Source organism: Delphinus delphis, chromosome 11 (assembly GCF_949987515.2).
Source record: "Delphinus delphis chromosome 11, mDelDel1.2, whole genome shotgun sequence".
NCBI classification, from domain to species: Eukaryota; Metazoa; Chordata; class Mammalia; order Artiodactyla; family Delphinidae; genus Delphinus; species Delphinus delphis.
The window spans coordinates 91,997,677-92,010,001 of NC_082693.1; the positions used below are offsets into that span (position 1 = coordinate 91,997,677).

The window sequence follows — 12,325 nt, forward strand, 5'->3', positions numbered from 1 at the left end:
AGCTAGGAAGCTCTTCCCTTCCCTCTTCACTCACCAAACATCTGTTCATTGTTTGAGTCTTAGATCAGCTGCCCTGTTCTGAGACGCCTTCCCTGAATACTCACGCCACCCCTGGATTGGTGATGTTTCCCTTCCGGGCTTGGTAGTTCTGCTCCTCTTCATCTGATCACACTCAGTTGTCGTCTTCCCTTAAAAAACATGAGCTCCATGCGGGCAGGAGATGCACCTACTTTATCTCTGTACCTCTGGCCCCTGGCCCAGGGTCTGACACAAAGGAGATGAGCTTAGTGGCTGGTTGACCAGTGAATACATGGATGCTTGAGGGCTTGCAAGAAACAGACGGAAGGTGGGTAGGTCCGTGGGTAGTTGATGGATGAATGATGGATGACAGATGTATGAACGGGTGATGGATAGATGATATATGTTGGACAAATGAGAAACAGATGTTGGATGGGTGGATGGATGAATGGATAGACGGGTGATGAATGGAACAGATGAAGGGTGCTGGATAGATAGATGTTGCATGGATGGGTAAATGTTGTGGAATATGGATGATGGATGGTGAATGAATGTTGGAAGGATGGGTAGATGGATGAATGGATGTTGGATGGATTGAGGAAGGATACGTGGATATAGTTTTTTTTTAATTAATTAATTTATTTTTGGCTGCGTTGGGTCTTCGTTGCTGTGCGTGGGCTTTCTCTAGTTGCGGTGAGTGGGGGCTACTCTTGGTGGCGGTGAGCAGGCTTCTCATTGGGGTGGCTTCTCTTGTTGCGGAGCACGGGCTGTGGGCGCACGGGCTCAGTAGTTGTGGCTCACGGGCTTAGTTGCTCCACGGCACGTGGGATCTTCCCGGACCAGGGATCGAACCCATGTCCCCTGCATTGGCAGGTGGATTCTTAACCACCGCACCACCAGGGAAGCCCCGTGGATACAGGATGGATGAATAGATGATGAATAAATTGAGGATGCATGTATTGGGATAATGGATGTTGGCTAGATGAGTGGGTGGATGACATAGGATGGATTCTGGATGGTTGGATGGATACATGGGTCTATTGATGTTAGATGGATGGATGACGAATGGATGCATAAGAAGTTGGAACCTGGGGAATAATCTGACCTAAGCTGTGTTCTTTCTTACCTCCAGTTCCAATCAAAGGAGCCTGAGGAGTCAGAAGGAAGCAGAGGCCAAGACTCACTGACTGACCAGAAGCAGGCAGACTCGGTAGTTGGGTCATGGGTGTGGGCACAGAGGGAGGGGAAGGGAAGGGAAATCAGGTTGGAGGTGCGCTGAGGCCCTCAGATCAGCTCTGGGGTCATCCAGGCCAAGGCTGGCTCTGCCATGGGGACATCGAGAAGAGGGGCTCCACCGCCTCTGGGTGGGTGGACAGTCCTAGGGTCAGAAGCCTAGGGCTCTGCTTTCAACTTGCTAGGATGCCCTGAAAGGTCGCTGCCCTTCCCTGGGCAAATGGCAGTTTGGCCCTGATGGTCTCTGAAGGCAAGGTCCTCCTGATTCTGGAGGGTTGGCCAGGCTGGGAGAAAGGGTAGAGCTTCCAGGAGCTGGAGCCAGAGAAGCACTGAAGAGGGCCAAGGAGGTACAGAAGTCAGCTGGGCCTGGAGGAGCTCCAGGGTCCTGGGGCGGGAGAGATGTGTGCAAGGGGTGGGACCCGCCGAGGCCGCTCTGAGGCCTGGCTGCAGCTGGAGCACATGCTCTGCCCCGCCCCTCCCCACAGACCTGCCAAACAGACTGTTCTCATCACCCGCAGCCTCCAGAGAGGTGAGGTCAGAGCTGAGGGCCTGGGGCAGCGGGGGGCGAGGAGAACACCAGGCGGTTTGAGGCTGTGCTTTTCTAATCCTGCTGTTGTTCTGCTGTTCCCCATGCCGCTTCCTGAGAAGCTGGGTGTGACGGGGGTGGGCGGGGGGGGGGTGTCTGTCTGGCAGTCTGGAGCCCCCAAGTCTGGCCCTGCCGCTAGTCAGAGCTGGAGGGATTCTGCCCAGCCCCTGACTGTGCAGATGAGGAAAGGAGGGGTAGGCAGTCATCTCAGATCACATAGCTGGTCGGTGGTCGGGCTCAAATTAGGACCTAGGGCTCAGGATCTCCTACCCAGCGCTCTCTCTGCTACCCCCAACGCCGCTTCCTGGCTCTGCCCTGATTGCCTGCGTGGCCTCGCATAGTAGAAGCAGCATTCTAACTGCTTGGTGGGCCAGTCTTCCCATCTGTGAAATGGGAGGGAACGGGGACTGGTCACCAAAAGCACTTCCAGCTCTCACAGGGACTCCGGCAACTTTGCTCTTCCTCTTTCTGGGTTATTTCTTCATACTTCCTGGGGCCAGAGTTTTGTGAACAAAGAGGAAACAGCAATACAGGTGTCCCCCTCTAGTCTCCATGAAATTGGCCTGCCCCAGCAACCCAGAAAACCTCTCAATCCCCCCCCAGGAAGCCTGGACTGGACAGAATTGATAACTGCCTCACTCATTCATTCACATACCCTTCGTGAGCACCTTGTGTATGCCTGGGTGTGGGCCAGGGGCGACGTGAAGCACCAGCAAGGAGCCCACGGTCTAGTGGTCAGGGCTGTGATGGCGATGAGGAGCAGGGTGGAGGCAGGCCTTCCCCCCAAAGCCCCCTCAAGGAGCCCACGGTCTAGTGGTCAGGGCTGTGATGGCGACGAGGTGCAGGGTGGAGGCAGGCCTTCCCCCCAAAGCCCTGGATCTGTGCTTTGATGCTTCATGTCCCACGTCCAGAGAATCCCTGGATTCTGAAGAGTTGGGACACCTGGGCTCTGCCCTGCCTCTGCCAGTAACTTGTTGTGTGACTTTGGGCAAATGCCTCTGCTTCACTGGGGCCTCAGTTTCCCCAACAAGGATGACTCCAAAGAGGGTGCACTGGGGACTCTGCCGGGTGTGTGGCTGTGGAAGTCTGTGACTCATTCCTTTCACAAAGGGGAGGAGAGTAGGCAGATGGAGGACTCAGGATTAGGGGGCCCTTGAGTGACCCCTTGGCTCCAGAGGGTTGTTGCCTTGGGGAAGAGGAGCCCAGAGTTTCTCCATCTTTAGATATTTCAAGAGGAGCTGGAAATATGTAGCTATGTGTTAAACTACATGATTATTTAACACTGGAACCTAATGCAAAATAATCTGAAAACCTTATGCGGGCTGAATACACATCTATGGTCCGCACTGCCCTCCCGCCGGCCACCTGGGGTCTGACCTGAGGGTGGAGAAGTGCACATCCCCAAGGGCGCTGAGCCCCAGGAGCCCTGTCAACCAATACCACGCGGTGTGAACACGTGGCAGTCCACCTCGGCAGTTCTGGGAGAGGAGAAAGATGGCAACCCTGGGCCTTTGAGGTGGGCATGGCAGCATGGGCAGGGGAGGCTGTCGTCAGGGACGTGGGGGCCAACACTGGACCCTGTTTGACAGGCAGACAAGAGGCCAGCGGAGGGCAAGGCTGAGAGCCCACTCAAGGGCCGACTGGTGACCTCATGGCGGATGCCCGGGGACCGTCCCACGCTGTTCAATCCGTTCCTGCTGTCTCTGGGGGTCCTCAGGTGGCAAAGGGTAGGCTGGCTCCAGTGGGGTGGGGCTCGGGTGAGGGTGGGGAGAGTGGGGGAGGGGAGGGAGGAGGCTGGTGTCAGTCAAAGAAAAGCCAGTAGGGGCTCAGAGTGAGAGATGTGGAGGCCCCATGTGAGGAAGGAGAGCTGGAAGCAGAGCCCAGAGCTTCCGTGGTCTCTGCAGCGAGGGGGACGTCCCACCTGCTGGACCAGGCTGGGGCTGTTTTCAGCTTTCAGGGTGAGGGGTGATGGAATAATCCACCCAGCTGAAAGCTCCCAATCAGCAAATAGGCCAAGGGGAGCCAGGCTGGGAGCAAGGGGGAGAGGGAGGGAGGGCCTGCGAGGGGCTCTGGGATTGCAAAGTGTGTCTCAGACCTGGGTCTGAGCCAGTTGCACAAACATCTGGCATTACGTAACCCATTCCCTGCCCAGAGAGGGCTGTAAACACTCAGGCCTCTGGTTGGTGGTTTTCTCAAGGGCAGGCAGCTGTGACTTGTGCTCTCCTGCCCCCTTCACGGTGGGAGGGAAGAGGCCTGGCCATCTCCAGGAGCCACAGCCTGGCTCATGGGGTCTCTTCTCTCGGTGACAGGCTGACTCTCATAGTCTCATCAGCTTGGGGTCTAGCTCTAGGCTGAGAGCCTGTATACCCATTCTACAGATGAAGGGACCGGGACTCAGAGAGGTGAGGTAGACTTGCCCGAGGTTGCACAGCTATGGTTTAGAGCAGCGTTCGCCAACCTTTTTGGCACCAGGGATCGGTTTCGTGGAAGACAATTTTTCCATGGACAGGCGGTGGGGGGGATGGTTCAGGCGGTAAAGCAAGCGACGGGGAGCGATGGGGCGCGACGGGGGAGTGGCAGATGAAGCTTCGTTCGTTTGCCCGCCACTCACCTCCTGCTGTGCGGCCCAGTTCCTAACAGGCCAAGGACCAGTACCAGTCCACAGCCTGGGGGCTGGGGACCCCTGGTTTAGAGGAACTGGCCTCTTGCTGATTTTCCTCATTCCTAGATGAGAGAATGGCAGCAGCCAAACTCACCAAGCCTCAGTTGCAACATCTGTCTAATGGGGAAAAAAAAATCTATGGAGATGATCAGGGCTGCAGGGAAGGCTCAGGGAAATCAGGATGCACAGAGGTGTGATGGGGTGGGGTACGGGGTAGGAGGGCGTCCAAACACTAGCTTCTCCATCCACTTCTTAATTTCCTCGCTGCTGCTCTTTGGGGGTTAAGGCACAAGGGTAACCAGGCAAACGTGGTTATCTGGGCAGAGTGGTATCTTCAAGCCATGGGCGGGAATTACCTTATCAACCTAACTAAGGGTCACTAACACACAGCAGTTCCGGCAGGAGGGGGCAGGTAAGTTTTTGGCTGGAGAGAAGGGGGAGAGAAATGGGGAAATGGACTCTGGGATGATGATGATGGTGATGATGGCCAGCATTTATTGTGCACCTACTATGTGCTCAGCTCTGTGTTCAGTGCGTGGCACATCTGATTGCATTGAATCCTCACCACTAGGCATACTAGGTACAGTTCATATTGTCCATTTCATAGATGAGGGAATGAAACTCACTTGTTCCAGGTCACACAATGGGGGAGAGCTAAGATTTGAACCCTGCTCTGGCCGACTTCAGAGCCCACCCCCCCACCTCTGTGCATCCGTATCTCCCTGAGTCCTCCTTGCAGCCCTGAGAGTCTCTGCAGATTTTCTCCATTGGACAGATGTGGCAACTGAGGCTCAATGAATTTGCAGCTATTCTCTCACCTGGGAATGAGGAAAATCAGGAGCTGAGAGACGGAACTGCTAGTGGAACCACCCAGTTACTTAAAGCAGCTTCACACATCTCTTGGGCTGGACAGTGAAATTAGTCCAAGGTCAAGAGCTAGGAAGCCTGGGCTTGAGTTCTGTCTCTGCCCCTAACTTGTGTGACTTTGGGCCATCGTCTCCCTTCTCTGAGCCTCACACTGTTATCTTCAATAGAGTAATGCTTTGAGACTGGATAACCCCAAGGTTTGGTGGCTCTGTTTAATAAGTCAATCCTGGGTCCCTGAAGCCGTGCCATCTCTGTCTTACCGGGGCAAGTTGCAATGAGGCAGTCATTCCTTCATTTGTGCATTCATTCACTCGACCAATGTTTACTAAGGACCTAATGTGGGCTGAGGCCCTAGGCTTACCATGATATAGACAAAAACCACTCTGTTCCTGCCCACAAGGAGCTCACAGTTTGTGAGGACACGGACATATAATTGATTAGAACACTGTGTGGTCATCAGTGGAGTTGGGGAGTGTACAGATGCAGGGAGCTCTGGGCAGGGAGTTCACGCAGGCAGCCCTGGGAAAGGAGCTTCTAAGTCTGTGCTGGGGGCACTCTGGCTTCCTTTGGGCTGAGACTTGAAGGGTAAGGAGGAATTTTCCAGGCAAACAAACATGTGGAGGGAGGGAAGGGAGAGAGTGAGTGTGCGTGTGTTGGGGCATAAGAGGACGGGAAGGGAAGTGTTCCAGGCATGGCACAGCACATGTGCAGTTAGGGAGGCACAGAGGACCTGGCTCGTTCTGGGACTTCCCAGCGTTGTGTAGCCCTAGCACGTGAAATGTGTGTGTCTAATGATAGAGGACAGCAGGCAGGGGCCAGATGATAGTGGACATGACTGCGGGCACAAGGATGTGTGTATCAACAGTGGAGAAGTGTTGAAGAACTTTGAGCAGGGGAGTGTTCTCATCACTGTGTTGAGGGTACTAGAAGGGAGTCCCAGAGGCCAGGAAACCAGCAAGGAGGCTGGTACTGCCAGGTGTCCACGCCACTGCGGTAGGGCATTGGTGGTAGCTGAGGTGTTCTGTTTGTCCATGCACTCTCCCAAGGACCAAATGCCTGAGTGAGGTACAGGGTAGTGTGGGAACACTCAGCACAGGGATGCCAGAAGGCCAGTGTCTAGGAGGACTTACCCTTGGTCTCATTCCTCAGGGTGGAGGAGAGAATTCCAATGGGAAATGCTGGGAAAACTTCAGCTCCCTGGGCCTCTGTTTATCTGTGAAATGCAGATAGTGATTATAATCATGACAGCAATAATTTTCGAACCCCAAACTGAGATGGCAGAATCATTGAAGTGGTAATTATTCCAAGCTCCCCTGCGCCCCTACCTAAGGAGAGCTAACTAGGGATAAAGGGGTTGTTCTAGGTGCTTTACTTAAATTAACACTTAATACTTACAGTAGCCTGTGAGATAACAGCATTATCCCATTTTACAGAGGGTGAAGTTGAGGCACAGAGAGGTTAAGGACCTTGCTTAAGGTAATATAGGGTTTAAGTCACAATGCCCCATAAGCCACCTCATGCAGTTAGCAACAAATTCCACCACAGTACCTCCTCAGCTGCAGGCTTAGAGGAGATTCTGCAGGGCAAATGTACTCTTACAAACCACCAAGTGTTCTGGGAAAGTGAGAAACGGGTATAGCCCACACCCAAGAACCCAAAATGAGGTTCTTAAGGCGAGAAAGACCCCCGGTGAGGAGGGCACGTTTAGGAAAGGCCCTACCAATTCCAGAACTCACTTTGTGCTTAGATTACTTCCTAGGAATCCCTTCTCTTCTTACTGTGTGACCCTGGGCAAGTTGGCTCACCTCGCTGAGCCTCCGTTTTCTCATTAGTAAAATGGGGACAAGGATATCACCTGTCGGGTTTGTGGTAAGGTTGAAAGTCCATTACATGGGTAACGAACAGGGCTTGGCGTGTGGGACCCGCTGAATTGGTAGTAATGGGTGCTTTGCCCATGTCGCCATCAAACCGAGGCGCCGAGGCCTAATGGACCCATCGCTCCGTCCGGCGGCTGGCGTGGGTCGGGAAGCCGTTGCTGGGCGACGAGGGTGCCACACCCGGCTGCCCCCACCCCGCACTCCCTAGCCGTGGCCCGACAGAGTCACCTGCACGTTAGGCCCTTCCTTCCTCCTAGCTTGCCCGCCGTCAGAGCTCGGCCCGCCCTCACTTCCCTCCGCCCCCATCCGCCCCCATCCGCCCGCCCCGACTGCCCCAGCTCACCCGTCCCGTCGCGGCAGACCCCGCCCCCGGGCCCCTCCCGCGCTCCTATTGGCCTACTCGCGGCCCCCGCCACTGTTTGTCTCGGATTCCCCGCCGCCCATTGGCCCGCCCGGATCCTCCCAGGAAGTTTGAAAAAAAAAAAAAAGTTTTATGGGCGGATGGAAGGGGCTGGGGCAGCGCCGGGGAAGGGAAGGGCCGGACGAGCGGCGGCGGCCGGCCGAAAGGGGCGGCGGCGGCGGCGGCGGCGGGATTCCCGCGCCGCTGAGCCCGGCCCAAGAGCCCTTTCCACCTTCCTGCCTCCTGCTCTCGCCGCCCCGGGGTGCCGCCATGACGGTGAGTGCCTCCCCGGGGGGCAGCCCCTCTGCGCCCCAGGTCCGGATGAGAGCAACGGCCAGAGCCAGAGCCGAGCCGCTCCCCTCCTGGGCAGCCCCCTCCTCACTTCTCGGAGGCGAGAGGAGGTCTCGGCCGGAAGACAGGGCGACCCCGGTGGCACGGGCCGGCCGTCCTGCCTCACCTTCCCCCGGCCTCCGCCTCACCTTTCTGGGCCAGAAGCCCGGGCAACCCCCGAGAAGATGGGAACTCTCGTTCCCAGGCACCACCCCCTCACTTTTGCGGGACCAATCACGGACAGATTCCGGGTGGCCTTTTCCCTTCTCCTTTCCAGCTCCCCCCTTGGTGAAAACCTGATCTGATCCTCCTAAGCTGCCAGATCCGTAGGGTCTCTCAGGGTTCTGGGCCACGGGAGGAGCGGAGATGGGCCTGGCCTGGATCTGGGTCTCGCCGGGGCCTGGAGAGAGGCGCTCCCTGGTTCGGATGGGTCGCGCTGATGTGGGCCTGGGAAGGCTGTACGCCTGTGTGGGCGCTGGCCGGAGGTTGGGTGGGTGAGAAGGGGCCGCCTCTTCCCATCCTGACCAGAGCCTGTCCTGGGACTTCTGAAGCAGCAGGATACCATGTTCTCTCGGGCTTGCCACTTCGAGCTTGCCACTTCGCAGCGGCGCTGGGACCTTGGGTGGGGCAGGCCCGCTCTTGGGGGTGGGGAACACGATGGCAGGGATTTGTCTTTCTCTTGGGGATGAGCCCTACCCAAGCTCTCTCAATACATGCGCCTTATTTATCATATTGCACCTCATAGCTGAGTTCACCATTACCCCCATTTTACAGTCAGATAAACTGAGGCTTGGGGAGGGGCGTTGGTGAGTTGCCAGAGGTTACCCTGATTGTAAGGGAAGGAGTAGCCCTTTTCCACGTCACTCTGGCCCCTTGACTGTGATGTTCTGGAAGAGAGGGGCAGGACTGCTTTTGGTTTCTGGCAAGTGACTTAGGGAGGCTCTGACAGCCTGATGAGGAGGGTGGGGAGAGTTGAGCAGGGTGCTGTGTGCAGGGGCCCTGCCCCTGTGAGTGTGATGACCTGCTCACTGCCTGGACTTCCTCAGGCTCTGCACATCCTGCCACCTCTCTGCCGGCCCTTCCTGTTGTCAGCAGCCTCCCCTTCCCTGTCAGGGAGGAGTAGAGAGGGATGTGGGGGGAGGAGCTGAGTCAGTGTCTTGGCCGCCCGCCCCCGCCCCCGCCCCCCCAGCAGGCTAGTGGGGGGTGGTTTCATTGCTGACTGGGTGCCTGCCAGGCCCTGAACTGGGTGCTTTCACATTACCACATTGGAACCCTGAAGGTTGATGGTAACTCCCCATCTAACAGATGAGGACACTGAGGTGTAGAGAGGTGAAGTTACAGGTGACACAGCTGGGCCCTGGCCGAGCCAGAGTTTGTAACCAGGTCTGTCCCAGTCTTCTCTCAGGATGAGATAAGAAATGTACACAGTTGCCTTTCCTGGGGAAGCACACACTGAACAAGGGTAAGGCTGCTAGAAGCAGCATGTGGAGGAAGACAGCACATCCCTGCTGATGGGAGGGGGCTTCCCGAGGGAGATGTCCTCCTGTGACTGTAGGACTTGGTCAGGTGGAGATGGGCTGGGGGAGGAGGGACAGTGTGGACAAAGGCTGGTGGCCATATTTGGGGAATTAAATGGTGAAAACGTAGAAAAGGGACTTGGGGAGGAGGCCTCAGAGGCCAGGAAGAGCAGCTTGGGCTTTGGTCAGGGGCACTGGGGAGCCATGAGAGGTTTCAGAGCGGAGGGGAGGCTCACAGTCACCTTTGACAGCGTTTACCGGATTCATCCTGGCCGCTTTCAGACCTGAGCCTGCTCCAGGCCGGGGTCCTTCCTGTTTCATCTTCATACCCTTTTCCTCTCTTCTGGCCCCATCTCCCCGACCTCAGGAATCTGAACGAGCAAGTGGCAAAGGTGCTGTGACTGGGTAAATGCTTAGAGGCTTCGGGAAGCCAGGCCTGGAGTCAGGATCTGCTCCACCTCCTTTTGCGCTAGCCGGGTGCAGCCTTGCCCCTGGAGCTTCATTCCCCAGCTGCTACCCGGCATCAAATTATATACCTGTGCGCTTGTTTATTGTCTGTTTCTGCCCTGAGTTTTCACCAGGGCAGGGGCCACATCTCTTGTTCACAGCTTATTTCCTGGTGTAGAACAGGGGCCTGGTTCCAAAGGAAAAAAAAAGAAAGAGAGAGAGAAAAAAAAAAGAAAGAAGAAGAAAGAAAGAAAGAAATTTTTATGAATGTTCCCTGAGTCCTCGGGTCTTGGGGCATGAACTCCCTGACTGAGTTGCTTCTAGTCTAGCCTGTGAGGGATAAGTAAATGGCTTCAAGACAATCACAGATGCAACAGAGGCCGTGGGAGGTCGCCTGGTGTGGTGTGTGGTGTGTACTGGGAAAGGGGCCTCTGCCGTGGCAATTAAGCCGGGTCTTAAGGCATGCGAAGGGGTTTGCCTGGTCGAAGGAGGAGGAGGCGGCGGCCTGGTATTTCAAGCAGAGGACACAGGCATGTGTGGAGGGCCCTACTAGTCCTGATGTGTTGGGCATCAGAGAGGATGTGTGATGACATAAACATGGGGCCCCCTAAGCAGTGGGGAGTCCAGGTTGAGGCTTTTGTGCCATCCTAAGGCAGCTGGACCTTGTTCTGAAGCCATCTGGAGCCATCCCTGGAGGTTTTAAGCGGCTTGTGACATTCGGCCTTTTGGATCGGGTCCCCTGCCAGAGTGTCCTTACAGGAGGCTGTGTCGATGGTCCAGGCCAGCGGGAGGCAGTGCTGACCTGTGGCCAAAGGAACGAGGGCCCACTGTGAGGACCTGTCAGTGCTCCGGAAAGGAAAAAGGAGAAAGGGAGCTTCCTTCGGGAGGAGGAATGGTGTCTGGGCCTGGGGGCCACGCGTGAAGGTGCAGGGGAGGCGATTTATGTTATCAGACCTTGTGACCCCTCGGGGGGTTCCAGGGTGACTTCAGGACCTCTCCTGCCAGCAGGTTTAAAAGCTCCTGTCCCCAAGGTCACTGCACCATCTCGTGCTTGATGCGGCACGTGGGCGGCACGTGTGTGGTGTGTGTGCTGGCGTCTCCACGTGTGGCCCATTCAGTTCTCTCACGGAACCGGCAGGAGGGCAGGGTCCTGCTATCATTAGCCACATCAGGCAGCCGGGCTCAGGGAGGGCATGTGACTTAGGCAGGTCACCGTGACCCCACTTCCCAGGCAGCCCTCAGGGTCCCAGCCTGTCATTCCTGCCCTTCCTCAGCCTCTGGAAGCCCACGGCTGGTCTCCCAGCCCTGGCTCAGCTCAGTCCGATTGGCTGGGTTATCTGCTTGTCCTTTCCGGGGGCTCTCTTCGGGTCAGCACAGTGATGCCAGCTCCGTGGTCCATCCCAGAAGGCCTACCTTCTCATTCTCAGCGCCAGGAGGTGGAGGTGCGGACTGCCTCAGCAGCACAGGAATTTAGATCAGGGAGGTAGAGGAGGGTGGATGTTTCTTCAGCACGTTTCCCCTGGGGCCACGGGGGCGGTCTCCATCTGCATGTGGACCCAGGTGACTTGGTGGCCCTGAGCGTGGCTAACCGGTTTTCAGTCTTAGCTTAGAACCACGCTGAGCGGCTTCCGGCCCACGTGGGGAACAGGGTGGGGAAGGAGAGAGAGCAGACAGGGCATATGCAGCCTGGGGTTTCCCAGGTCTGGGCAGAGCCTGTGTCCCTTCCCTCAGACAGGTCTCCGGGCAGGGGCTGCGATGCAGGAGTTGGGCTGCCGGCCTGCCGAGATCCAGGGGCCCTGGTCCCAAGGCCATGGCTGGAGACGGCTCAGGATGTCCAGGCTGCTGGCCCAAGCCCCTCTCAGGTCTCTTCCTCCACCTGAGGAAGAGGAGAATGGGGCTCCCTGACAGGAAGGCGGGTCAGGGGAGGTGGCCAGGTCAGGTGGCTCCGGTTTCCAGGTTTCCAGCCGCCACCGCCATCGCCGCCTACCCCACTGAGCCATGCCACCCGCTCCCTCCATGCAACCGGACACCTTGGCCTGGTGAGGCTGTGATGCAGGTGCTGATAGGTGGGCTCAGAGCCATGGCAACAGGTGGCCGCCTCCTCCCTGCCTGCCAGCCTGGCCCGCCAGTGGGCACGAGCTGAACCTCTGCAGGCGGACCGGGACTTAGACGAGAGAGTGGTCTCCCCAGCAGGCAGGGAGGGTCTGTGGATAGGCCTGGCCAGAGAGAATGCCTGGATGAACAGTTTCGTCATCTAGGGTTAGGTGGGGGACCTAGCTCACAGGCCCCTGTGGAACATGCTACAGCTGGGAGCCCCCAGACCCCGGGGCCGTGCCCCCCTGAGCAGCACCCGGCAGGTAGGGCTTGCTGGGACTGAGGTACCATCTC

General features: G+C 57.0%; 1 protein-coding gene across 2 annotated transcripts in view; it reads left to right on the forward strand.

Annotated features, from left to right (window-relative positions):
• Positions 1-12,325, forward strand: part of TRIOBP (TRIO and F-actin binding protein) — a 58,234-nt gene that overhangs the window by 25,860 nt on the left and 20,049 nt on the right. The window contains exons 9-10 of one of the 2 annotated variants that reach the window (XM_060025632.1): positions 1,151-1,228; positions 3,427-3,564. In XM_060025632.1, the coding sequence (XP_059881615.1) occupies positions 1,151-1,228; positions 3,427-3,564 (216 nt within the window). Of the gene's footprint in view, positions 1-1,150; positions 1,229-3,426; positions 3,565-7,736; positions 7,920-12,325 lie in introns of those variants that run through there. The other variant, XM_060025633.1, reaches the window with a different exon arrangement.